Source organism: Cebus imitator, unplaced genomic scaffold (genome assembly GCF_001604975.1).
Source record: "Cebus imitator isolate Cc_AM_T3 unplaced genomic scaffold, Cebus_imitator-1.0 Scaffold19, whole genome shotgun sequence".
Taxonomy (NCBI): Eukaryota; Metazoa; Chordata; class Mammalia; order Primates; family Cebidae; genus Cebus; species Cebus imitator.
In genome coordinates this window covers 2,877,942-2,905,911 of record NW_016107334.1, presented here as the reverse complement: position 1 = coordinate 2,905,911, position 27,970 = coordinate 2,877,942, and the positions used below count along the sequence as shown (strand labels likewise).

General features: G+C 45.5%; 1 protein-coding gene and 1 non-coding gene across 3 annotated transcripts in view; both read right to left on the bottom strand.

Moving 5' to 3' along the window:
• ST8SIA2 (ST8 alpha-N-acetyl-neuraminide alpha-2,8-sialyltransferase 2) overlaps positions 1-27,970 on the bottom strand; it is an 81,242-nt gene that overhangs the window by 39,235 nt on the left and 14,037 nt on the right. The window contains exon 1 of one of the 2 annotated variants that reach the window (XM_037734835.1): positions 3,715-3,971. The exons of the other annotated variant lie outside the window; for it this stretch is intronic. Within the exon in view, the coding sequence (XP_037590763.1) occupies positions 3,715-3,782 (68 nt within the window). The 5' untranslated portion in view covers positions 3,783-3,971. Of the gene's footprint in view, positions 1-3,714; positions 3,972-27,970 lie in introns of those variants that run through there. 2 annotated transcript variants of the gene reach the window in all.
• Positions 17,889-18,023, bottom strand: LOC119469666. The gene has a single exon (XR_005198502.1). It is a non-coding gene; the product is annotated as a small nucleolar RNA U109 (small nucleolar RNA).

Here is a 27,970-nt window from a genome sequence, read left to right as displayed (position 1 = left end):
TTTTAGAAAAGGTGTATGTGAGATTCATTATTTTTATGAATAAAAAAATTGCACCAGGCACGGTGGCTTACGCCTGTAATCCCACCACTTTGGCAGATCACGAGGTTAGGAGATTGAGACCATCCTGGCTAACACTGTGAAACCATGCCTCTACTAAAAATATAAAAATTAGCCGAGCATGGTGGCACACGCCTGTAGTCCCAGCTACTCTGAAGGCTGAGGCAGGAGAATCACTTGAACCTGGGAGGCAGAAGTTGTATTGAGCCAGGATCACGACACTTCACTCCAGCCTGGCAACAGAGCGAGACTCTGTCTCAAAATAAATAAATAAATAAAAATTAAAAATAAATTATAGGGGGTGTTGGCGGACTCCAAAGAAATAATTGAAATCATTAGGGAAGCTGCGCATTGAAAGGAACCTTGTCATTCAATGGGAACACTGTGGGCGGGGACGGAGTCAGTGCCTATCCACACACTGGCTTTAAGTCTGGATTTTTGTATCTGATTTCCTTAGGATTAGCACACTTGTGTATATCACATTGTGTGTGCACATGTGTGGGTGTGCCTGTCTATATATACATGTCTTTTCCAGATAAATTGTCTTTTCAACATTATTGAGCAACAGGCTGTATCTACCCATTTCGCAGGCAGATAACCAGACAACAGAAAGGGTATCATGATCCACCTAGTCTCATTTTAGTTCTCCCTTATGGTTCCAAATTCATCACTACAAGTCTAGTTCCCAATGACCAAGAGTATCATTGGTTCTTCTCATCTGAATGTGATGTCTAATATTTATTTTTGTTCCTCTCCATTTCCCCTTAGGATAATAGAGATCTTGCACTACCATGTTGGGTTCTGGGAACGTTGGGTCAGCTCCACGGCTGTAGCCCGCATTCACCTGGGTCGGGTCCCAACGGCCTTGCTGGGTGTGCTGTGGCTCATGGGTTACTGTCTGTCATTTGCCCCAACTCTGGACCCTAGCCCTCAAAATCCGCCTCTCCTTTGGGGGAGGGGAGACCTGCTAGGCCAGACATTAAGTCAAGCACAGTAATTAAAAATACAGTAACAGCTCAAGACCAATGAAAGGTTCATAGAACAAAACAGATTATCCAGAAATGTTGCATATAAGAACGGATACATGATTTTAAAAAATGACTGTCAAAGAGAAATCCAATAAATGGTTTGGAATAGTTGGTTCATGATCTGGTGGTGAGTTGTGAGAAAAGCACTTGAGTGTTACCTTACTCTAGACAGAAAAAAAACCCACGGATTTAACAAATGTTTCCCACACTTTAGTAATTCTCAGATCCCTATTACCAGTTTTTTATATTTATCAACTCTACATACTATTATCCATTTAAATTTTAAAACAGACCCATCTTTAAAAACTTACCCTTACCCTAAGCAGTATCCTCTGTGAAATACAGGTCTGATGTCCTGATTACAAAGTAATTAAAAAAAAAAAAAAACCTAGACAACTATTAACACAAGAATAATTATCAGCAGAATTCCTAAAATCAGCTTACATTATCACAAGGAGTACCAGGAGTACCTGTACCACCCTCTAGGAATGACAGAATGAAACAGTTAAAGTTTTTTTGAGATTGAGTCTCGCTCCATTGCCCAGGCTGGACTGCATTGGCGCAGCGATCTCGGCTCACTGCAACCTTCACCTCCTGGGTTCAAGCAATTCTTGTGTCTCAGCCTCCCAAACAGCCGGGATTATAGGCACCTGCCACCATGCCCAGTTAATTTTTGTATTTTTAGTAGAGACAGGGTTTTGCCATGTTGGCCAGCCTGGTCTCAAACTCATGACTTCAGGTGATCCACCCACCTTGGCCTCCCAAAGTGCTGGGATTACAGGTGTGAGCTACTGCACCTTGCCAGCCTGACCAAAACAGTTGAGAATGAAAATATATATATATGGCACTCTAGGTTCTGGGGTACATGTGTAGAACATGTAGGACTGTTGCATAGGTACATACATGGCAATGTGGTTTGCTGCCTCCGTCACCCTGTCACCTATATCTGGCATTTCTTCCCATGTTATCCCTCCCCAACCTCCCTATCCCCCGCTGTCCCTCCCCAATCCCCCCCGCAACAGACCCCAGTGTGTGATGCTCCCCTCCCTGTGTCCATGTGTTCTCATTGTTCAATACCTGCCTATGAGTGAGAGCATGCGGTGTTTGATTTTCTAACACAGTTGAATATTTAAAGAAGGAAACCCATAAGAAACACAAGGAAGGGCATATTCATCAAATCTTTGATGAGGGCTGAGGAGTATATGGGAGGGATTTTTAAATTTAGAATAAGAAGAAATTACCAAAAAAAAAAATAAGCCAACAGATTTAACTTTATAAAAATTCAAAATCTGGCTTATACTAAAACCAAACATCAACAAACCTAAACCCAATTTCTTTAATGAAACCTAAGGTGGCTCTGGATGAGGGCAGCAATACATCTAACTTACTGTTTTTCTTATTCGTTCGACAGAAATATTTTGAGGAATACTGTATTTCAGGCTTTGGCCAAGCTAGACATATGTAGTCCTCACGCTCATGGAGTAAAGTTTAACAGACAGTAGAGATGCATTAATCTTTTTGTTTTTCTAAGTGCCCAACCTCCCATCAGCTTTGTTAAGGATAATAGACAAACAAATTGTGTATATATACTATAACATGATGTTTTGATATCTGTATACATTGTGAAATAATTAAATGAAGCTAACTCACATATCCATCACCTCACACACTTTTTTTTTTTTTTTTTTTTTTTTTTTTTTTTTTTCTTTTTTTTTTTTTTTTGTGAGATGGAGTCTCGCTTTGTTGCCCAGGCTGGAGTGCAGTGGCCTGATCTCGGCTCACTGCAACTTCTGCCTCCTGGGTTCAAGCGATTCTCTTGCCTCAGCCTCCTGTGTAGCTGGCATTACAGGAACCTGCCATCACACCCGGCTAATTGTTGTTTTTTTAGTAGAGACGAGGTTTCACCATGTTGGCCAGCTTGGTCTTGAACTCCTGACCTCAGATGATCCACATGCCTCAGCTTCCCAAAGTGCTGAGATTACAGGTATGAGCCACCTCGCCCGGCCCATACTTGAAGTTTTTTGTTAAGAACATATAAGATCTACTTTCTTAGCAATTTCAAGTGTACAATACAGTATTATTAACTGTAGTTACTATGCGGTACAGACCTCTAAAATTTATTCTTCCTGTCTGGAACTTTGTACCCTTTTTCCAACACCTCTCCTCCACACCACCCCCATCCCCAGTCCCTGAGAGCCAGGCTTAGAGGAGATCAAATGCCTTGCAATAGCTGGCTCCAGCCTCTCTCTTTTCCTGCCTCAGGCCAGGTCCTGGGGAACACTGATTCCTGCCCACTTGGGATACTAAAAATCCATACACCTTTCCATACCAGTTCTTACTCAAATTCAGGGGTTCTCAACCTTGGCACTTGGAATCTTGGTGGAGATATTTCATTGCTGGTGAACTCCTGTTTTCTGCCCAGTGCCTCTGAGAAGAGGAATCCCCCCTGCCTCACCCCCAGCCCCACCAGCCTGCCCATCCACATCCTTTCCATGCGAATCCCCTCACCCGACGCTGGTGCTTTCCTTCCAAACCGTCCCAATTTTCAATTCTCAGCCACCTTTTCCTTTTTTCCCAGAGCATTGAATTCTATTACAGCATTTGTCACCTTCTTCTCATATTTAATTACCTCGTGGAATCGCAGATGGGAGGCTTTGCAGAAGTCTTGTCATTCACACAATCTGAACTCCTACTCATACAGGCAGAGAGTCCAAGGCCTGGGGGTTTGTGTGCCAGGTTTAGCTTCCTCCTGCGGCCATGCTAAAGTGTCCGCCCTCGAGGGGGCATGTTAAACATGTCTTTTTTTTTTCCCCATTCCAACGCGTTGACATCTGGGGCTCTTCTGACCCTGGAGAAATGGCCCCTCCCAGGGTTAGCCACTTTCTAGAGACAGCAAACAACTCTCCTGGGAGTGCTCCTGTCAAATGGCAATCTTGAAAACACATCCGTACTGTCTCATTTATTGGGGGCCAGAATTTCCCTTCCCTGATGTAGGGCCAGGTATTCCCCTACTCTCATTGCCCCGGGCTAGGTACCATGCAACTAGCCACAGCTCCTACGCTGCAGAGCCTGCTGAAATTACTCAAACTAGCCAATCTTAAAACTGCTGGCCCTGCCTTGCCCGTTCCTTGCTGGGCAAACCACAACAAAGGCTCTTGCCAGTTCCCCCCCCCCACCTCCAGACCAACCCCAGTGTCTCCTTGTGTAGAGTCCCGTGACGTGAGTATAACAAGCTGTCTTTCCCGTAGCAGTGGTTGCCGCATCTGTTGGCCCTGACATACGTAAATAATGACAGAACCTAGAGGAAAACAGGGTAGAAGCTTGTCTTGTTCACTTTCTTAGCCTTGCACAGAGCTTTGCCCACTGGGATTCAGTGAAGCAAACCAGGCTTCAAGAGTTAAGTGGGTGCTTTTCTTCTAAAGCCGTCCCTGAAGCTCATGTGCCATGTTCCCGTGTGTTATTTACACCTGTCCAAGACACTCCCTCACCTCTCAGCTGTTCATAGGACAGGGAAGACCATCGTTCAAAGAAATTGAGCTGCAGATGTTTGGCTCTAGAATAAATCACAGGAACAGACGAGGGATTTGTTTTTTCTAATGAGGTTTTGCCTCAAATGTTATTAAAATAAGCTTACATTCCTTGTGATGGGGAATTACTGATGCCTGCTTGGTTGATTGATAGAAGATGATTGGGTAAGAAACATTGGCTAAAGATAATTCACAAAGTGCTGAAATTATAGAAACAGGGATGCTTAGATCATCCAAGTGAGAAAATCTATAGGGATATACCCTGCATACTATAAAGAACTCTATAAAACAAGGTATAATACTGGTAAAAACAGCTGCCCATTCAAACTTGTTACAATATTCTCAACCATTGTAAGGGGAGAGGTTGATGACTTTAAAGGCTGACATTTTAGAATGTCAATTTTTTTTCGCACTATGGACGTTGTTATATTCTCTCCTAGTAGAATGTACACAGTAAACTATGATAGTAAATGAAAATAGTATGTTAAAGAAAAATAAAACAAAATCACACCACACACAGCTGGATTTATTCTGGTGAAAAGCAAGTAGCAAAACCTGAAAACTCAATTTTGCTTAGTCTCTTCAAGCCCAAGTGTTTTAACAATTTATTAATCAAAAATTCATAACTGTATATTTATGGGGTACATCATGATGTTTTGATATATATATATACCAAGCCCAGTTGTTTATAGGTAAGGTAAGGTCCAGTGTGCCGGAATCTCCTAGCTGTGTTAGAATTTCCCACATTTACAGTTTCTCACGGGAGAGTCAGGCTCAGAATGAACTTTCAGGAACTGACAATTTTAATTAAGAGTCTAGAACCAATTTAAACAGGTGATTAGTCTTAAGAATAGAAGATGAAACTAAAGCACAATTTATTATTTGCAGATGGTTCTTTCTGCACATTTTCGGGAGAATACTGAATGCTATTTTTTCATTTTGCACATTAAAACCACTGGGATTTATGCTCATTGACAGCCCATGGACAAGCTCCAAGGACCCATGGTCAGGAGAAAAGTGAGGAACAGGATGACTTGGGGTCAGTCACATGACTAGAGCAAGGGCTTCCAACAGTGATTGAAGACTTCTGTTTAAGATTTCTTTCCCCAATCCCAAATACCACCTGCTGTTTTTGAATGTTTTGTTCCCTTCAAAATTCACAGTTGAGGCTGGGCATGGTGGCTCACACCTAGAATCCTAGCACTTTGGGAGGCTGAGGCAGGTGGATTACCTGAGCTCAGGTGTTCGAGACTAGCCTGGGCAACACAGTGAAACCGCGTCTCTACTAAAATACAAAAAATTAGCCAAACATGGCGGTGTGTATCTGTAATCCCAGCTACTCGAGAGGTTGAGGCAGGAGAATTGCTAGAACTCCTAGCAGAGGAGGCAGAGGTTGCAGTGAGCTGAGATCATGCCACTGCACTCCAGCTTGGGCGACAGAGTGAGACTCTGTTTAAAAAAAAAAATTGCCCAGGCATGGTGGCTCATGCCTGTAATCCCAGCACTTTGGGAGGCTGAGGCAGGCAGATCACGAGGTCAAGAGATTGAGACCATCCTGGCCAACATAGTGAAACCCCATCTCTACTAAAGTACAAAAGTTAGCTGGGTGTGGTGGTACACGCCTGTAGTTCCAGCTACTCAGGAGGCTAAGGCAGGAGAATGGCTTGAACCCGGGAGATGGAAGTTGCAGTGAGTTGAGATTGTGCCACTGCACTCCAGCCTGGTGCCTAGCGACAGAGCGAGACTCTGTTTCAAAAAAAAAAAAAATAAAAATCATGGTCAAGTAGGAAACTTAACCTCCAAAGTAATAGTGTTAGGGGCTCAGACAAAGGGCTTTTACACTCTTGGTGGGAGTGTAAACTAGTTCAACCATTGTGGAAGACAGTGTGGCGCTTCCTTAAGGACCTAGAAATAGTAATGGGATTGACCCAGCAATCCCATTACTGGGTATATATCCAAAGGATTATAAATCATTCTATTATAAAGGCACATGCACATGTATGTTCATAGTGGCACTGTTTACAATAGCAAAGACCTGGAGCCAACCAAATGCCCATCGACGATAGACTGGACAAGGAAAATGTTGTACATACACTCCATGGAATACTATGCAGCCATAAAAATGATTTTTTGAACTAGTTTACACTCCCACCAACAGTGTAAAAGTATTCCTATTTCTCCACATACTCTCCAGCATCTGTTGTCTCCAGATTTTTTAATGATCGCCATTCTAACTGGCGTGAGGTGGTATCTAAATGTGGTTTTGATTTGCATTTCTCCAATAATCAGTGACAATGAGCATTTTTTCATATGTTTGTTGGCCTCATATTTGTCTTCTTTTGAAAAGGGTATGTTCATATCTTCACCCACTTTTGGATGGGTTTTTTTTTTTTTTTTCTTGTAAATCTGTTTTATTTCTTTGCAGATTCCGGCTATTCGCCCTTTGTCAGATGGCTAGATTGCAAAAATTTTTTCCCATTCTGTTGGTTGCCAGTTCACTCTAATGATTGTTTCTTTTGCTGCACAGAAGCTCTGGAGTTTAATTAGGTCCCATTTGTCTATTTTGGCTTTTGTTGCCAATGCTTTTGGTGTTTCAGTCATGAAGCACCTTGCCTATGCCTATGTCCTGAATGGTTTTGCCTAGGCTTTCTTTTAGGATTTTTATGGTGTTAGGTCTTATGTTTAACTCTTTAATCTATCTGGAGTTAATTTTAGTGTTAGGTGTCAGGAAGGGGTCCAGTTTCTGCTTTCTTCACACTGCTAGCCAGTTTTCCCAACACCATTTATTAAACAGGGAATCCTTTCCCCATTGCTTTTGTTAGGTTTGTCAAATATCAGATGGTTGTAGATGTGTGGCGTTGCCTCCAGGGCCTCTATTCTGTTCCATTGGTCTATATATCTCTGTTTTGGTACCAGTACCATGCTGTTTTGATTACGGTAGCCCTGTAGTATAGTTTGAAATCAGGTAGTGTGATGCCTTCAGCTTTGTTCTTTTTGCTTAGGATTGTCTTGGCTATCCAGGCTCTCTTTTGGTTCTATATGAAGTTTAAGGTGGTTTTTTCCAGCTCTGTGAAGAAGGTCATTGGTAGCTTGATGGGGATAGCATTGAATCTGTAAATTACTTTGGGCAGTATGGCCATTTTCACAACATTGATTCTTCCTAACCATGAGCATGGAATGTTTTTCCATCTGTTTGTGTCCTCTCTTAGTTCCTTGAGCAGTGGTTTGTAGCTCTCCTTGAAGACGTCCTTTACATCCTTTAGTTGTATTTCTAGGTATTTTATTCTCTTTGTAGCAATTGTGAATGGCAGTTTGTTCTTGATTTGGCTCTCTTTTAGTCTGTTATCGGTGTATAGGAATGCTTGTGATTTCTGCACATCGATTTTTTATCCTACGACTTTGCTTATCAGTTTAAGGAGATTTTGGGCTGAGACGATGGGGTCTTCTAGATATACAATCATGTCATCTGCAAATAGAGACAATTTGACTTCCTCCTTTCCTATTTGAATACACTTTATTTCCTTTTCTTGCCTGATTGCTCTGGCTAGAACTTCCAATACTATATTGAATAGGAGTGGTGAGAGAGGGCATCCTTGTCTAGTGCCAGATTTCAGAGGGAATGCTTCAAAATTTTGCCCATTCAGTATGATATTGGTTGTGGGTTTGTCATAAATAGCTTTTATTATTTTTGAGATACGTTCCATCCATACCTAGTTTATTGAGAGTTTTTAGCATAAGGGCTGTTGAATTTTGTCAGAGGCCTTCACTGCATCTATTGAGATAATCATGGGTTTTTTTTCTTTGGTTCTGTTTGGTGGATTACATTTATAGACTTGCGTATGTTGAGCCAGCCTTGCATCCCTGGAATGAAGCCTACTTGATCGTGATGGATAAGCTTTTTGATGTGCTGTTGCAATCGGTTTGCCAGTATTTTATTGAAGACTTTTGCATCTATGTTCATCATGGATATTGGCCTGCAGTTTTCTTTTGTTGTTGAGTCTCTGCTGGGTTTTGGTATCAGGATGATGTTGGTCTCATAAAATGATTTTGGAAGGATTCCCTCTTTTTGTATTGTTTGGAATAGTTTCTGAAGGAATGATGCTAGCTCCTCTTTGTATGTCTGGTAGAATTCAGCTTTGAACCCGCCTGGACCTGGCTTTTTTTGGTTGATAGGCTATTAATTGCTGCCTCAACTTCAGCCCTTGTTATTGGTCTGTTCAAGGTTTCAACTTCTTCCTGGTTTAGGATTGTGAGGGTCCAAGTGTCCAGGAATTTATCCATTTCTTCCAGGTTTACTGGTTTATGTGCATAGAGTTGTTTGTGGTAATCTCTGATGGTAGTTTGTATTTCTGTGGAATCAGCGGTGATATCCCCTTTATCATTTTTTTTTGCACCTATTTGATTCTTCTCTCTTTTCTTGTTTATTAATCTGGCTGGCAGTCTGTCTATTTTGTTGATCTTTTCAAAACAACCAGCTCCTGGATTTATTGATTTTTTTTTAAAGAATTTTTTGTGTCTCTATCTCCTTCAGTTCTGCTCCAATCTTAGTTATTTCTTGTCTTCTGCTAGACTTTGAGGCTTTTTGATCTTGCTCCTCTAGCTCTTCCAATTTTGATGATAGGGTGTCAATTTTAGATCTTCCCTTACTTCTCATGTGGGCATTTATTGCTATAAATTTCCCTCTAGACACTGCTTTAATGTGTCCCAGAGGTTCTGGTACATTGTGTCTTCATTCTCGTTGGTTTCAAAGAACATCATTATTGCTGCCTTCATTTCATTGTTTATCCAGCTGACATTCAGTAGCCAGTTGTTCAGTTTCCATGAAGCTGTGTGGTTCTGAGTTAATTCTTAATCCTGAGTTCTAATTTGATTGCCCTGTGGTTTAAGAGACTGTTTGTTATGATTTCCGTTCTTTTGCATTTGCTGAGGAGTGATTTACTTGCAATTATGTGGTCAATTTTAGAGTAGGTGCAATGTGGTGCTGAGAAGAATGTATATTCTGTAGATTTGGGGTGGAGATTTCTGTCTATTAGGTCTTCTTGGTCCAGATCTGAGTTCAAGTCCTGGATATCCTTGTTAATTTTCTGTCTCATTGATCTAATATTGACAGTGGAGTGTTAAAGTCTTCCACTGTTACTGTGTGGGAGTCTAAGTCTCTTTGTAGGTCGTTACAAACTTGCTTTATAAAAGTACGTGGGTGCTCCTGTATTGGGTGCGTATATATTTAGGATTGGTAATTCTTCTTGATGCATTGATCTTTTTACCGTTATGTAATGCCCTTCTTTGTCCCTTTTGATTTTTGTTGGTTTAAAGCTCATTTTATCAGAGATGAGAATTGCAACTCCTGCTTTTTTTTTGCTCTCCATTTGCTTGATAAATCTTCCTCCAACCCTTTATTTTGAGCCTATGTGTGTCCTTGCAGATGAGATGGATTTCCTGAATACAGCACAGCTATGGGTCTTGATTTTTATCCAATTTGCCAGTCTGTGTCTTTTGATTGGGGCATTTAGCCCATTTACTTTAAGGTTAATATTGTTATGTGTGAATTCTATCCTGCCACTTTGATGCTAGCTGGATGTTTTGCCCGTTTGTTGACACCTTTTTTTTTCATAGTGTCGGTGGTCTTTAACATTTGGTACATTTTTGGAGTGGCTGGTACTGATTGTTCCTTTCCTTGTTTAGTGCTTCTTTCAGGAGCTCTTGTAAGGCAAGCCTGGCGGTGACGAAATCTCTCAGCAATTGCTTGTCCATAAAGGATTTTCTTTCTCCTTCACTTTGAAGGTTAGTTGGGCTGGATGTGAAATTCTAGGTTGGAAGTTCTTTTCTTTAAGGATGTTGAATATTGGCCCCCACTCTCTTCTGGCTTATAGGGTTTCTGGGGAGAGGTGCACTGTGTCTGATGGGCTTCCCTTTGTGGGTAACCTGACCTTTCTCTCTGGCTTCCCTTAGTATTTTTTCCTTCATTTCAACCCTGGGGAATCTGACGATTATGTGCCTTGGGGTTGCTCTTCTTGTGGAATATCTTTGTTGTATTCTCCGTATTTTCTGGACTTGAGTGGTGGCCTATCTGCTAGGTTGGGGAAGTTCTCCTGGATAATATCCTGAAGAGTGTTTTCCAGCTTGGAGTCATTCTCTCTGTCACATTCAGGTACACCTACCAAATGTAGATTAGGTCTTTTCACATAATCCCATATTTCTTGGAGGCTTCGTTCATTTCTTTTCACTCTTTTTTCTCTAACCTTGCCTTCTCATTTTATTTCACTGAGTTGCTCTTCAATCTCTGATATCCTTTCTTCTGCTTGGTTGATTTGGCTATTGAAACTTGTGTATGCTTTGTGACGTTCTTGTGCTGTGTTTTTCAGCTCCATCAAGTCATTTATCTTCTTCTCTAAGCTGTTTAGTTAACATCTAATCTAACGTTTTTTCTATGTTCTTAGTTTCTTTGTTTTGGGTTAGAACATATTCTTTTAACTTTGAGAAGTTTGTTATTACCCACCTTATGAAGCCTGTTTCTGTCAATTCATCAGATTCATTCTCCATCCATCTTTGATACCTAGCTGGTAAAGATTTGTGATCCTTTGGAGGAGGAGACGTGTTCTGGTTTTTGGTGTTTTCATCCTTTTTGCACTGGTTTCTTCCCATTTTAGTGGCTTTATCTACCTGTGGTCTTTGTAGTTGGTGACTTTTGGATGGGGTCTCTTAGTGGACATCCTTTTTGTTGATCATGAAGTTATTTCTTTCTGTTTTTTAGTTGTCTTTCTAACAGTCAGGTCCCTCTGCTGCAGTACTGTTGGATGTCCGCTCCAGAGCCTGCTTACCTGGGGATCACCCATGGGGGGCTGCAGAACAGTAAGGGTTGCTGCCCGTTTCTTCTTCTGTTATCTTCGTACCAGAAGGGTACCTGTCAGATGTCGGCCTGAGCTCTCCTTTATGAGGTGTCTCTTTGGGTATATGGGGGTCAGGGAGCTGCTTGAGGAGACAGTCTGTCCCTTATAGGAGCTCAAGTGCTGTGCTACAAGCTCTGTTGTTCTGTGCAGAGCTGCTGGGCAGGTAATATTAACTCTGCTGCAGCGGAACTAAAAACCACCTCTTTTCCCTGGTGCTGTGTCCTAGGAACGTTGGCTTTATAAGTTTCTGTCATGCTGCTGCCTTTTTTTGTAGATGCCCTGCCCCGCATGGAGTATTCTAGTCACAGTCTGCCAGCAGAGGTATTGCTGAGCTGCCGCAGGCTCTGCCCAGCTGCTGTGTGAACTGCCTTGGTAGTGGTGAACTGCCTCAGTAGTGGTGGTTGCCCTTCCCCCCGCCTCCCCACTGAGCTGGACTGTCCGGGGTCCAGCTGCACTTGCTGCGAACCTCTCAATCCAGAGCGTTTCAGATTGCTTGTTTTGTGGGGGTGGTACCCGCTGAGCCAGATCACCTGGCTCCCTGTCTCTGCTCCCTCTCTTTCAGTTGAATGGGCAGCTCTGTCTCCCACGCATTCCAGGTGCCAGCTGAAAGGGCTGCCCAGATTTGTATGAGTTTCTGTGTGCCAACCCACTACTAGCTGAAACTGCCATGCTGAAAACTCGTGGTGCTTTTTGGCCTGGGAATCTCCTGGTCTTTGGGCAGTGAAAATTTGTTTGGAATTTCAGTGGGCACTCACCCTCTGCGTTGTTCTTGCTGGGAACTGCACTCTGGTGCCGTTCCTATTTGGCCATCTTGGATCCCCGCCCATCTTAACCATTTTTTTTCCCATCTTAACAATTTTTAAGTGCACAGTTCAGTGGTGTTAAATACATTCATAATGTGCCACCATCATCTGTCTCCAGAACCTTTTCATCATCTGAAGTGAAACTCTGCAGTTTTTGAGCAAAAACTCTCCCTCTTTACATCTTTTCCCCATAACTACTACCTACTTCCTATCTTTATGAATTTGCCTATTTTATGTAAGTAGAACCACACACTATTTGTTCTTTTGTCTGGCTCTGTCACTTAGTACATGTTTTAAAGGTATCATCTGACACATAGCATGCATCAGAATATGTGGCATTTGCTGTAGAAGTGGATACAGCAGTTCTAAGGAGGCAGAACATCAGAGATGAGCAAGGAACGACCCCTCCAGAGTGGTAGTATCTAGAGTCTTGAGCATATATGATTACAATAGCAGTAGAAGTCCCACCAGCTGACAAGTGCTTGATTGGCTCAGGTACTCCCCTGGCCCCAGAAATTACTTGGCTAGGAGCTTTTTGAATTTGTTGTCTGCAGAACAACCAAAGGTACTACCCATCTTCCTTTCCACCTGAGGAGCTGGCTGTAGTTGGCCAAGCGTTCAGATGGGCAAGGGGCCCCAGACTTGGTTGACCCACGGCAGGTCCTTACCATAAGTTTGTCAATGAAAGTATCGTCAGTTGCCCATACACAGTGTCAAACAGTACCCTACCCTTTGGCCCGGGCCACTTTGCACTCCTGAAGGGATTCCATCATGGGGTCTCTCTGATGCACCTCGAGTAGGAGGCAGTTACCTGAGCCCTTGTCTGTACTCCTGGTAGTTCATGTCTACTGGGCACAGGGAGATGATTCCCTGCCATGTGGATATAACCTGCACTAGCAGAGAGCTTCTGCCAAGTTTCTCGATCATCCTGGTCCAAGGCATCTTCAGTAGACACCACTGAGTAGTCCTTGGTGGAGGACTTATACCTATCTACCAGCTGGTCAGAAGCAATGTAACTGCTAAGGACATCTGGAGGCTTGAACGTCCAGGTAATATTTCCCAAACTGTAAGAACCAGAGGCTATGGGCCATGCCATTCACTACTTATCACATAGCCAGCCTTTCTACTCACATACATAGCAGCTCCAGGGTTCTTCATTCTCTAGGATAGGAGTCAGCAAACTTTTCCAAAGAGGCCAGATGTAAATATTTTAGTCTTTGTGGGCCAAGAGGAAAAACTGAAGATACTGTACAGGTACTCAATTAACAAGAGAGAAAATAAATTCCCAGCAAATATTTCTTGACAAAATTTAAGCTATAATAATAATTGAGACCATGTTTTTGTACTAAAAACTTCATTAGGTCTGCTAATGAGAATAATGTAATTTTGGGGGGAGGGCATACAATTTTGCATAATTGGGGTTTAAAGTTATGGAAAGGTAGCCTTGTCCTTCTACAAAGCCTTTCCTTGCTTCTCTGTGACACTGTTATCTTCCCTCTTGTGAAGACACCAGAATGTGATACCTGAATCTCTCTTTAGGAACATACCTTTTACCTTTAAAGCATGGGGGAATTTCTCATGCAAGGAAGCAGGTTAGGAGAGTAAGCTCTGAGCTAACACTCCCTGGGTCTGCAATGATAGCTGAATGAATCACTATCTGTATGATCTTTGAGTATTACTTCACCTCTCTAGAAGCTTCCATCTGTTTTCTCATCTATAGAGTAACAGTATCTACTTTATGGGTTTGTTGTACAGATCACATGAGTTAATGAATGCCAAGAATTAGAACACTGTTTGGTGTATTATAAATCATTTGATATTAACGTTATTCTTCTTTTGAATTTCTTCTGTTATTGACTGGAGGACCAGCCATGTGTTAACAAGGAGCTGGCTGGATTTCACCTGTGAGCCAATGTTTGCTGATTCCTTCTCCAGGATGTGAAAAGCACAACACCCCTTGTCCTCACTAGGAGGAGTCTTTGCCATATTTCTCCCTGGTGACATCCTTCTGGTTAAGCACAGCTTCCCTGAGGTTACAGTTGCAGCAGGGACAACCATGAACTCCTGCACTGCCGGCTCACTGCCGGTGTGAAAACTACCATGGACCTTGCTAACCGCCGGCATTAGCTAGATACTTTTGGATTGCCAGCCAGGACCCATTGTGACAGTACCGGTGGCTTTTTGCAGCAGCTTCAACATGACAGGCGGCAAGCAGCAGCACTTCTAGGAAGGTCTTTGCACCCAATCTAGATGTATTCCCAGTGAGGTTTCAGCTCATGCCTTCTTTTAGTTTGTTACGCTCCCCAAGTTCCACACACACAGCTTCTTTCTCACCAGGACGGGAGGAATAGCTTCATTGATGTGCTCAACAGCCTTTGAGATACTTTTCCTATACAGAAAGTCTTAGCCTTGTACTGGAGCTCCTGAATCTCAAAGATACTGAGACACCGCTAAGCACAGCAGCTCTGGAGACCTATGCAGGTTTCAACCTTGATAGTGTTGTTTCCATGACTATTGCCATCTCTGGTATTGGGCTTCTGAGGGTGCTGCAAGGGTCAATGGGGAGAATTTTGGGTGTCTCTTTTTAATGATGACCTCTGAACTCTCCTTATTGACTGCTCAGTTCTTTTCATGTCATTGTTTCTGCCTTCAATTTAAATATTAGCTTGAATGGACTTATTCGTTTGATTCCAGCAAACTTTTGCTTGTTAATCAGCTTTTATTGGTGTACAGAAAGGTACCAGCTCACTCTTGACTCTCTCCTTTGCTCAACTTCAGAAAACATCTCTGAGAACTTTGGGCTTTGATTACGTTCCAGCCAATTTCCCTAATCTTTACATAAAAGTACTTAGAGGCATCTGCACATCAAAATGCAAGTAAACAAGTCACTCGGATGCCAAGCATTTCTTGCTGCAGTTGTTCCAGATCCTTCCTCTTTCTCATCATGAAACTGTGGGTCACCTACAGTTGGGGGAGGGGAGGGTTCGGGGGACAATATAACTTATCATCCAAACCAGAACACTTTTGGAGTGAACAGAGGCACCAGCCAGAGAGGATGCACAAACAGGGACTACCAGCTGAAGCAGGGCTTGTCCTCTGATCTACACTCTCTTATAAAGGAGACAGACTTTCAAATACAGATGTCTAAGATAATGCTGCCTTCTAAAATCCTTACCACTCAAAACCCCAGAAACCAAAGCAATGAAAACCCAGGGGCAATACCTATGTATACTATCGGTTGAGCTGGACCTAGTGAAAAGCTGTGGGCAGAGAGGTCTACTTCACTGTGTTCATGGCTACAGAGCCTCTGCTGAGTTCCCCCATCCCAGTTTTGGAGCTTCCTGCTATACAACGAGCCTGGGCCTCTCCCCATCCCTCTGCGTCCTGGGTGTGCCTGCAAAAGGGTGCCCCCTATGTTCAGCCCCCATTATCTCTAAGCATTCAGCTTCAGCACCCACTCCCCAGACCATGGCCAGGCACAGGCCCCGGGTCCTGCTCATCTCTGCATTGCTGTGGGAGGGCGTATTTCCTGCACATCCAGTGTGTTCTAGAGAGTATCACACAATGAAGAGATGAGCCCAGATCACTGAAGATGACCCTCTTCTGTAGAAAAGAGGATTCAGAGAAGTCCCTATTCCCCTCAGCGATTTCTCTGTCACCAGCTCTTTGCAAACTTTCTCGAGTTTGTCTACACTAGCTGTCTCTGTTTCCTCACTCCATCCCCTGCTTCTTCCGAGCCTGGTTTGTGTTCCCATCACTGTAACAAGAAAGATCTGATATGGCCGCCTTGCAATGGCATTCCTCAGTCCCCACATGATTCGAACTGCATTGGTGTTGGAGGCTGTCCACCCGCTCCTTGCTGGAGAGGTGAACTGGGGCTTCCTGAGTCTGGTTCCTAGCTTCTGCCTGGCTCACATGTGGCCCTGGACAGATCATCTTGGGGAGTGGGGAGGCAAATGTCCCCTTGGGCGCCCCCTGGAGGAAACATGCTGTGGATAAGAGACATGACAAAGGATCCCAAGTGAAGGGATGGGTTAGCGTCCTCAGGGCATCTTTAAGAACTCTGGTCCAGAAAATCCATTATTTTACCTCATCCCCTCTGAACACTTAAAGGCTTCATTTAAAATGGCATAAAATTCCTCCTTGATCCTACTGTTGCCCTGACAGAGGTGCCACAATTAAAAATTGTGATTTTGGGGACGCTCAGGCGGGTGGATCACTTGAGATCAGGAGTTCATGACCAGCCTAGCCAACATGGTGAAACCCTGTCTCTATTAACAATACAAAAATTAGCTGGGCATGATGGCAGTTGCTTGTAATCCCAGCTACTCGGGAGGCTGAGGCAGGAGAAATGCTTGAAATTGCGAAGTGAAGGTTGCAGTGAGCCAAGATCACGCCACTGCACTCCAGCCTCGGTGACAGAGTGAGACTCCAACTCAGAAAAAAAAAATTTGTGATTTTTCTCTATACTTATACCCAACAAGATCTTGTTCAGGATTATTTTCCACAGTTTTTCTTATTAAATGAAAGTTTTGTAAAATTTCCAAATACAAAACATTGTTTGAATATATACATATATATTTTCAAACTAAACAGCTTCTCTTTCCCCATCAACCAAAGGTCACTGTGAAAATGATGCCTCTACCATCCCAAATGATAATTCTTGGGCCAGACAGGACAAAAATTCTCTTGCCTGTCTCTTCCTTAGACAGGGATGCAGATTCTAAGACAACAATTAAAAATATTAAGAACTTCATTCCTTGAGGCCCTCCATATGCCAGGCATGCCACCAAAAGCATGTATTTCTTTCTTTTTTTTTTTTTTTTTTGAGGCAGGGTCTCACTCCCGTTGTCCAGTCTGGAGTGCAGTGGCGTGATCATGGCCCACTGCAGCCTTGACTTCCTGGGTTCAGCTGATTTTCCCACCTCAGCCTCCCAAGTAGCTGAGACTACAGGCATGTGCCACCACACCCCACAATTTTTTTGTTATTTCTAGTAGGGATTGGGTTTTGTTATGCTGCCCAGGTTGGTGCTGAATCTCCTGGGCTCAAGTGATCTGCCGGGCTCAGCCTCCCAAAGTGCTGGGATTATAGGCGTGAACCACCACACCTGACCCATAGTACCTTCCCTTTTTCTGACTTGGTTTTAGAAATAGGACACCCAGGCCCAAGAGGTTAAATGATGTGCCCAGGGTCACCCAGCGAGTAAAGCGGCAGAGCAAGGATTTGATTGTGGTCTGCATGTAGCCAAACCTCCTATTTCTGCAGAAAGTGCCCCCTGCAAACTGCCCTTCACCTCCTGCCCAGGAGGATTTAATATATAGTTGAGGAGGGAGCAAGGGTTACTCAGCAAACAGTTGTGAGACAGCAAGTTAGCTAAGTGGCAAAATATTCAAGCTAGACTCTCCAGTCACACTATATCATAAGAATAAGATGTGACCCACTCATTCAAAGCGATGCATAGGAGAGGTTTTATTTGAAAATTCACGCAATCCTCCAATGCTCAGTTATTTAGCATCCAGTATTGACAGCCGCTGGGCCTCACACTGCAGATACATTGTTAACCTCAGATGTCACTTTTCCCTTTTTATTGTAGGAGAAATATACTGTGCAGAACCTTAACCAAGAGGTTGGCAGCCCTGAAAACTCATTTCATTAATGTGGCATGTTATGGATAAATCCATGCTCTTTAAAGAGAAGCAGGATGCCCGTCCAACGTGCCATGCTTTGCTCTTAAGCCTGCCTTGAGGGGACTTGAAAGTCCTCTGCCTTCAACCCAGCTTTCTTCCCTCTCTCTTTTGTTCCCTTCCTGATGTACCTGCATTCAGATGCGCATCCCTGTGAATGTCAGCTGCAGCCTCTTCGTGAGATAATTCCCGGAGGGCACTCAGGTTGGGGAGGACTTTGAAGTCTCTTTTCTTCTGGGTGTCTCATGTGTCCCCTTCCCTACGCGCCCGGTTCTAAGGAAATGGCCACTCCCTCTGCTCCACCTGTCATGGTGGTTACCATTTAGGAAGGCTTCGTGTCAGATGGATGGAAGGAGGATGGCTAGGACCCCCAGGAGGGGACTGCAGTTCTGCCTCGTGATGGGTTCTAGTTTTGCAGCTCCAGACCTCTGTTGGTCTTGATGTCCTCCTCTGTGAATTGGGGTCCTGCTGTGGGATTAATATAAGCAGCACTGGATATGTGGACATTAGTTGCAGTGTTGCTGAAGGTGATGGCTACTGCCCTGTGGAACGGAACAGACCAGTTGCTGCCTGTGGAGTCCGGCAAGTCCCCTTGGAACAGCTGTCCTTGGGGAAGTTGCTTTTGAACCGTGCAGCCCATTAGGGAGAGATAAGAAGCAGCGGAGGAGAGACAGTGGAGTGTGCTGGCGTGTTAGAACGGCGCTGCCTGCTGTTGGCCCTGGAGCTTTCACGATGGATGCTGGAGGTCTGTTCAGAGGGGGACTGCTGGGGAGTGGACATGGGCACTTTCTTTTTCTCAAGAGGCACATCTGAAGGTCACGTGGCCGGGAGTTGGGCGAGGCCTGCTCACAATCCACTGGGCTGTGCAGAACTGAACCCAGATGGGACCCTGGCATGCAGACCCTGGCCACATGTCCCCACTTCTCCTGGAGCGGGTCCGACAGCATGTTCCCTCTCTCTGCTAGTGAATCGCACGTGGCTCCGAAGTACCCCTTAGGCCATAGACTCCCGCCTCCTTCAACCTCCAGCAACCCTTTCTCCGGGTTTTCTTTGACCTTCTCTTTCCCAGCGTCTCAGGATGCTGGGGTTGGTAAGAGCCTGCCCTTTGCACGCACTGCTTTTCCAAACCCCGCTTCCGTTGTCCCTCTGGGTCTGATCTGCTTCTGGACACCTCGCTTCCAGCTCCAGTCACAGCACATCCTGGCAGGCTCCACACACCTCCCACCTCCACACACCTTCCACCCACCTCCTCCCCTTCTACCTGTCTCTCCTGGTGTTCTCTCAGAATGGCAGCCACCCCTAGTTCATTCAGAATCAGGGTGATGTCCACACTTCCCACTCTCCCTCACTACACGCCCCCTTCAAGAGACCCCCAGCCTCCAGATCTGAGGAGGTGGGGCCAGTGCCCTCATCCCTGTGCCCTGGATCTCTCCTGTGCCTCTGTCTTACCTCTCCATGTGCAGAGACTGCTTATCTGGCAGCCCCTTGCCTCTTTTACACAGACACAGCCTTCTGAAACGGAGAGTGCACATGCCTCTGTCTCCTTTAAACTCTTCAGGGTCTCTCATGACCCTTGCCGCTTTCAGAATCAAATTCAGATTCCCTGGCATGAGGGAACAGAGACCCTTCCTGAGCTGCCCCTACAGCCTCATCTGCTTTTCCACACATCTACCTCCTACGCCCATGAGGCAAGGGGCAGTTTCTAGAACGCATGACTCAGTTCACAAGACCGTTTCTTTAAATCTCATGCTCTCTATCTGGAATTCCTTGTTCTGTTTTTCATTCGCTGAACTCAGAGTTTATGAACTGCCAGCCCTGGGTCATATCTGGCCTAAACGTGCCTTCAGGGACTTGCACGTTCAACCTATAGAAAATCAGAGGCTACTGTTTGAAACTCAAGAGACTAGTCATTATAAAACATCCTTATTTCGGGCTTGTTTTAAATAGTCAGGAGAGCTGGTAACACTGAACCATAGTCATTGCTGGAGTTGGGAAGTGTTTGTGTCCTCTTGTCGTGGGGGTGGGGGATGCAAAAGCTACATTTTTCTGCAGTCCACACTACTCCCTATTGTCTTACACTGAGCATCATCACTTATGTCTGTGACTTGCCTGGACCCTAAAGGTATTTGAGCTTGAGATCCCCAGACTCCCCCTCCTCTCAGTTAGCGAAATTCAGGTCATGTCGGTTTCTCCAAACCTCCCTGACTCAGAAGCCGCTCCTGTGCCAGGTGCATGAGGACTGCAGGCCCTAAGGAAGTGGCAGCAGTGTGAGTTTCTTGCCCTTCTCAGTCTCAGCTGACCAGATGCTTACTGATAAAATCAAGCAAAAGTAGAAGGAGGAACGCCCAAGGGCACGGTCCCTTTTCCCCTGTAATGTTCAGAAACAAAAGCTTAGGGGAAGGAAATTCTGGAGCTCCATGCTTTCTAAGCTACTTGATGAGGCTGCTTCCTGGGCTTGCTGATGACCAACAGATAGAATAGGAAGAGGAAGCCAGCCCTGGCCTCTGGAAGGGCAACAGCTCCAGGTGTCTTCAGGCATCAGCCGTGACCTCTGCCCCTACCTTTCCCAGCCAATACTCTTTCAGGGGCCCAAGGCTCTGGGGAGGAAAGGGAGCGGAGGAGAGGTTCTGCCTCTTGGGTCCTCCCTGTGAGCCACTTCCTGATTGGCTTGGGGAATGCCCAAAGATGTGCTCAGGGTAGAAGAAATGAACTCCAGCCATGTTGATTTAGGGCACGGAAAATGGCTGCATCCAACTAATGCCAAAACAGCTTGTGGTGGGTGTGGGTAGGATGGTGACAGGCATAGAGAGGATGGTGGTCCCCAGGACTGTGGCTAGAATCAGGTGTTTGGATGCAGACACCTGAGAAGAACCTTGCTCAGATGGATGGATGTTGAGAAGAGCAATCATCACCAGAGTTAACACTGCTGGGGCCCTGGCCATGGGGCCGCCCCTGCTGTGGACTGACACCTTTCATCGCCGTCCCAACCCTATGAGTTGGACATTTTTATTCCCCCAGTTTACTTAGAGATGTTCAGTGTCATATGCCAAGATTGACAGTGAGGAGGGAGCTCTAGGGGGAATTTGAATCCAGCTCTGTATGACAGATTGTCTCCAAACGGGGAAGCAGGTGCAAAGGTAAGGTTGGGGTGGGGCTTGTCAGAACCTGAGCTGAGTCAAAACTGTGACGGACATAGTATCACAGGAACACACTGGCAAGGGAAGCCAGAGGACAGGGCCAGGCAGCCCATGTACCTGGGTCACTATGCCTGATTCCAGACAGACACCAGAGCTTCACCCAGCCTAAGCCAAGACTCATAGGTATGAAGCCACGTCAGGGTAAAGGGAGTGTATGCAGGGACCTGGGGTTGAACCCTGTGACTTTATTCCCATACCTTCCTTCTTGGCAGTCCTGGACCTGTGCTTTGAAGAATTCCAGCAGATTTTATCAGGAAGTTCAGGCTGTGAAGAAGGTGGGGAGGCTGGCTTCTGTTCGGAACACCCACAGAAGAGAGGTGCAAAGAATCAATGGGTCCTTCCCTCCTTTGCTTTTCCCTTTACCCTGAATATCAGCACAGACTCCCACTTCCGGCTGGGCCTAGAGGGGCATGAAAGCCACAGCCTATTATCTCCCAGGGCCTGGGCTGGTGGCTGTAGACGGTGCCCTGAGGCCAGTGGCTGCAGGTATCATTAAGGGCTTCACATCAGGGCTGCTCCAGAGCCTCACCCTCTCCCCACATCTCCTGCTATCAATTTATTACAGAAAACTTCAGGAAAGAAGGCTGGAGTGAAAGGGGATTGTCTGCTGCTTGTTAGGGATTAGAAGAATCCAAAGGCAGAGAGAATCCTTTCCTGTATGACTTCTTCACATGACTGCAGGGGCCTGACAAGTGGACAGGGGATTTAACCCTTTTGTCCTGGGCAGATCACATGCACTTGTCAAGCACCCTGGCACACAAAGGGCTTCCCGGGGCCGCATCTGGACCAGGGCATACTTCAGCAAGTGTGCGGTGAGGACGCACAGAAACTACCCACCCCCGGGCCGGAGGGAGGAGGGAAAGGGATCTGGCTTCCCTGCTTTCTTCACAAACATGCCTCTTTGATACAAGACTATAAAAATAAAATGAGGTGGCAAACAAGGACACGGGCTGTGCTGTGGTCCCTAGCTCTACCTCAGCGAACAGCATATTCAAGACCGAGTTTCCTCACTCCTTCAAAAGGGTGAACGGTGAAGACTAAAGAGCTAATGAATACGTATCAACAGCTGGCAGATGCTGTTTTCATTTTAATGTAATTATTGTTCTGATTAAAACTTTTTTTGAGAAGAGAATAGGTTATGGCTGAGTTCCACCTTCCCTTCTTTTTGTTTCAATTAACAGGCGTTTCCTTATTGAGCATTATGGAGCACCTACCCTGCGACAGGCACTGAGCGGGGCCCTGGGGTTACAGGGGGAATGGAGACAGGTCGTCTCCAGTTTGGAGGTGCTTAAAATAGACATTTGGGGACATGAAACACCCCCTACACACACACACACACACACACACACACACACACACACACGCCCCCCATACACACACCAGCCAGCAAAGGAACAGAGCTATAAACACCTACCCATTACTGGGCAATGCTGGGAAGAAAACAGAGGCAAGGTGGCTCACGCCTGTAATCCCAGCACTCTGGGAGGCCCAGGCAGGAAAATCAGTTGAGGCCAAGAGTTCGAGACCAACCTAGCTAACATGATGAAACTCTGTCCCTACTAAAAATACAAAAAATTAGCTGGCTGTGGTGGCATGCACCTGTAATCCCAGCTGCTTGGGAGGCTGAGGCAGGAGACTTGCTTGAACCTGGGAGGCAGAGATTGCAGTGAGCCAAGATCGTGCCACTGTACTCCAGCTTGTGTGACAGAGCAAGACCCTGTCTCAAAAACCAAACAACAACAAAACAGAATAAAAACACAGAGGCAAGTGGTGGTGGATACCAGACCACATGGATACTCAGGAGCAGACAGGAAGGGCGCTTTCAGGAGAAGGATTTGTCAGAACTCTGAAGTAAGACGGGGAGCCAGCCCCGCAAAGGGCTGTGGGAAGAATGTCAGGCAGAGAAGTCTGCATGGGCCACACCTTGAAAGGCAAGAAGAGCCTAATGGGCTAGAGGATCCCAATCTTCCCTCCTTTAAAATTCACCACGTTTCCAGGCCCTGCTCCCCCAGCAGATGGTCTCTGAACCTTCATCCTCCTCTTCCCCTCCCCACCTCTGCCATCTGGTCCCATTTTCACGTGACTGTGACCGTATCATTGAACCTCTCCCGCTTTTCTTCCTTCCCCTCATTTCTTTACTTATTTTTGCAGGTGCACTCTTCTATGTGTAAAATACTCTTCTGCCTGTCTCCACCCCTCACCTGCTTCTTCTTCCTTTTCACACCTCTGGCAAGGCCAGTCTGTCCTCACTGCCCCTTTATCAGGGACCTCTCTTTGGAATCTTGCTTCACCCCACAATTCCAAGGAAGGAGATCTCTCAAATGCCACTGGGGATCTGCAGCTACCACTGCCTCCCGGGTTCAAGGAGGTTTCATGCCTCAGCGTCCCAAGCAGCTGGGGTTACAGGTGCATGCCATCACACCCCGCTAATTTTTTTGTATTTTTTAGTAGGGACAGGATTTTACCATGTTAGCCAGGGTGGTCTCAAACTCTTGAGGCCCTCGTCTGTAAGGACCCTCCCACCGGGACCACCCACCTGTATCGCCTTGCTTTGCCCTCTGGGTGTCTCTTCTCTTACTTTCCTTCTGCATGGCCTGTGCCACCTTGGTTTCTGTTTCAATTCTCTAAATCAGAGCAAAGACCCAACCTTAATCCCAGGGTCTTTTCTATTTTAGGGATTTCATTTACACTAAGGATTTCAACTGCCATCTCCCCCAGACGGCTTTGGATCTCCACCTCCAGCCTAACTTCTCTCCTGCTATTCTCTTATGAATTGGTCCCCAGCTGTCCACCATCGGGTGACTGTGGACAAGTCACTTCCTATCTCAGGGCCTCAGTGGCTGTACCTGTAAAATGAAAGAAGGGTGGCTCTGCTGCCCTCTTATCCCCTAGTTGCTCCTGTAAGTGGTGGCTTAATAATTGTCAGATGTCTTCATTTCCACATAGATAAACCCAGCCTCTTAAAATCATCATGTTTAAAACCAAGCTCACTATAGGACCATAACACGCAGCTTCCCCTCTGATGTCCTGCACCCACAGAAGGCTCAGCCATTCATGCAGGCATTACTGACTGTCCCGAGAGTACTGGAGAGCTGTCATTTCTCCGCCATAACCACAGCTTCCTAACTCCCTTTTCCTTTCCTTTTCAACACCCCAGCCCAGCCCAGCCCTCAATGCCTCTCCTGTGGGTGGTCTTCCCAGCACCTGCCCCCTCCAAGCAACTGACAGGTCGTCCGCACATACCTTGGTCAAAGCAAGTACCTCAAGGGTCCTAACTGTCCACAGCGGCTCCTCTTAAGCTTTTGTGGGTCCCTTTGGGAATCCTTTGAAATGTCTGAACCGTCTGCTTAGAAAAATGCCTACATTTCAAGGGGTTCATGGATCTCCTGAACCCTATCACAGATTCTTTAGAGGTCTCTGGACCTCATGTTAAACCAGTGAAATCCCCAAAGAATCAAGTCCGAGTTCTTCGACCTTGACAGCCTGGCTCCAAGCCCTCTCTCGTGTCCCGCTTTCCTCTACCTCTAAGCACTGTCAGAGTCTGCGGCAGCCGCTTCATGAATGTGAGAACAGCTCCTCCTCGTACATGGGAAACTTCCTTGGTTCTGGCCATTGTCCCATCTAGGTCATCAACATCATTCTTCTTCCAGCTTACATCCTTGGGCCCTTCCTTCGAGCCCCCAAATCTAGCCTTCTCCAGTCTCCAGTCCTTGGTGGGGAACCCCCTCCTTGGAGCACTTATGGTACGAATCATCAGTACTATGAGCATGCTCACCATGGGAGACCAGGGATGGCAAACTAGGCTGATACGCTATACTCATAAGATGTTTGTTGGTGAAATGAATTTTCCTGATAGCTAAGTGAAGAAGGCTTCCAAAATCACCAAATCTAACTATGCTTGAAAGTAGCTTTTCCTTATCCCGTTACATGCATGCATGCGCTTTTCCAAAACTTGGCACACAGGACATCATGTGATGGGAGAGCAATCCTGCTGTCATGCAGTGGTTCTCCATGTGGGACTGAGGGTACAGCAATGGCAATGCCCTTGCTCCCCATCCTGCCAGTTTATCAAGAGGTTCCAATGAGATGTGAAAACGTCAAATGCAGCGCCTGGCAAAGAGCAGATACCCAGTATATTAGCTTATCTTCCTCTTGCCCTGTAGCAGCTTCCTTTTCCTTTTAATGTAGAGCAGGTGGTAGGTGAAAATAGACCAACACCTATTTATTGCCCTGCTCTAAAATTTCAGGGCAAGGAATTCAGAGGCACAGCAGCAAAAGGATTTGCTATTTCTAGTGAGGCTGAACTCTACTCCACAGGAAAACTCCTTGAGACAGCTGTCCGGTTCTGTTGCTCTAGAGCAAGTGAAGACCTGCTGGTTTGTTGAAGCCACTTTTTACAAATGGGGAAACTAAGCCCGAAAGAGGTTAGGGCCTGGCCTTAGGGCAATGGCCTGGTGGTGGCAAAGCCCAGACCCCCAGACTCTCACCTCCAGACACGTTCCTCATCATCACACAACGACTATCTCCCCACCAGATCACAAACTCCATGAGCACCTTCCCTTATAAGCACAGGGCTCGTTAAGCCCCTGTAAAATGGATGGGATGCATTTTGCTCACACACAGCTTTGCAATGACTGCACAGAGCTCATGGCAACCGTCACAGAATCCAGGTACAAGGAAACCGTCCTGATGCCTTTCTCCGGGGGCACTGTGAGTGCCTTATAAGGCAGCTGTTTTTGCACCTAATCTGGAGCAGATTGGCTTTTCCAGCAGGCTGGCTCATGGCACCAGGTCTGTGCTGGTGACGCTACAATGCTGCATTGGAGAAATCGTTACTGAACGTTTGCCAGGTGTCATGCACTGGCTATACAGAGATGAACAGGAAATAAATGGGCCCTTCCCTGTGAAGAATCATCGAGTGGAAAATGAAAAAAAGCAGAACAAAAGCAAATAGACCACCTGGTCCAGACAGAATAACCCTCTCCAGTGGCTGATCTCTGACTATTTCCAAGACAGAAAATAAAAACAACACTATACAATGGGACTCTGATGAAGACTAAAAATCCCAAAGTCAACACATTTTACTTTATTTTATCTCAATTGATCTCAACTCCCAAATGCGTGAGCTTCAAAAGGTAAGATTAGGTACCATTAAGCCAGCAAGACCAACATTGATTTGAAACCCCTCCTCCCTAATACAAAGCTGAGGAGGTGGCAGGCCCTTATTAATCTCCTTGTTATCAGCTTGATCTCAGCCTGCCTGGAGCCAGCTCGCCTGATTCCCAATTCTGGATACATCGTCCAGTCCTCTGGCTTCTGTGCATGAGGCCTCAGAGTCCATATAGAACCGTGGATTAGCCTGTTAGGAATGCTTACTTAAACTGTGGGCTGGTCTTTCTTCATGGAATGGGGCCAAAAATGAAAGTGGTTGTCATGTATAAATAAGACGGAACTCAGCCAGGCATGGTAGCTCATGCCTGTAATCCCAGCACTTTGGGAGGCCAAGGCGGGTAGATCACAAGGTCAGGAGTTCACGACCCAGCCTGACCAACATGGTGAAATTCTGTGTCTACTAAATACATAAAAATAGCTGGGCGTGATGGCATATGCCTGTAATCCCAGCCATTCAGGAGGCTGAGGCAGGAGAATTGCTTGAACCCAGGAGGTGGAGGTTACAGTGAGCTGAGATTGTCTCACTGCACTCCAGCCTGGGCAACAGAACAAGACTCTGTCTCAATAAAAATATAAAAATAAAAATAAAAATAAAAATAAAAAAGACAGCACTCAATGGATTTCAGATCAGACAGTTGTGCAGGGAGCTAATACAGCCCCTACCACATTTTTTCTCCTTTGGCCATAGAGAGAAATATGTAAGTGACCCCAGAATATCAGTGACTGGGGCCTATCTCAGCCTCCCTCAAGGAGCTTATTCCCTTCCCTTCATCTCTTCCTTCCTTCCTTTCCTTCTTTCTCCAAAAGAGCTCCTACTGTCTACCAGGCACTGTAGCAGGAACTGGAAGTACAGTGATACAATGGCGCACACATCTGAAATGGTCCTGGCCTTCAAGGAGCTACAGCCTAACAAGGAGGAAAGAAACCACGCCAAAAACACGGGGTGGAGAGAAATGCCGGAGAGAGGCAGGGAGCTTCGGAGGACGGTGAGATGAGGGTCTAATCTAGGGCTGTTGCAGGGACGAGAGGTCTTCTTGGGCCTGAGGCATCTTCTCCTCTTGGTAGGACCACGCTCTGTTGGAGAAGGGTTAGTGGACACTTTCAATCATTCATAAGGTTGTTTTATTCAAGGATGATTCTTTTGTTGTGTGCTGGGCTGTTTCCAGACACAGTGATAAATGGTTTCTGTAAGGAGGTACTTTCTGAAGGATTCACTCACTCACTCTGAAGTTTTACAAGGAGTTGTCATGAGTTTGCTGCCGTCCAGGGCAGATCATGGCTATGGGGAAGAAGAAAGCCTGGCACGTCACTGCATAAACTTCAGACATTTTCTGGACCTACCTTCATTTTGCTAACCAGACTTTATTGACTTAATACTTTCCTTTAAATTGACTCACTTAAAAACTTAAATGAATTTATCACAAAAGGAATCTTTATACCACTACCATAAATAGACTACCAATATCCCTTGCCCTAAATGGAGGGGAATGGCAAAAATAAATACAATTAAATTCTTGGCTTCCAGCCTGCTTGGAGGCTTTCTTTATCTGGAAGAGTAGATTGGTTTTAAAAGGCTCCCTTAGACTTGCCTTCCATCACCCGGAGAGGCCTCCC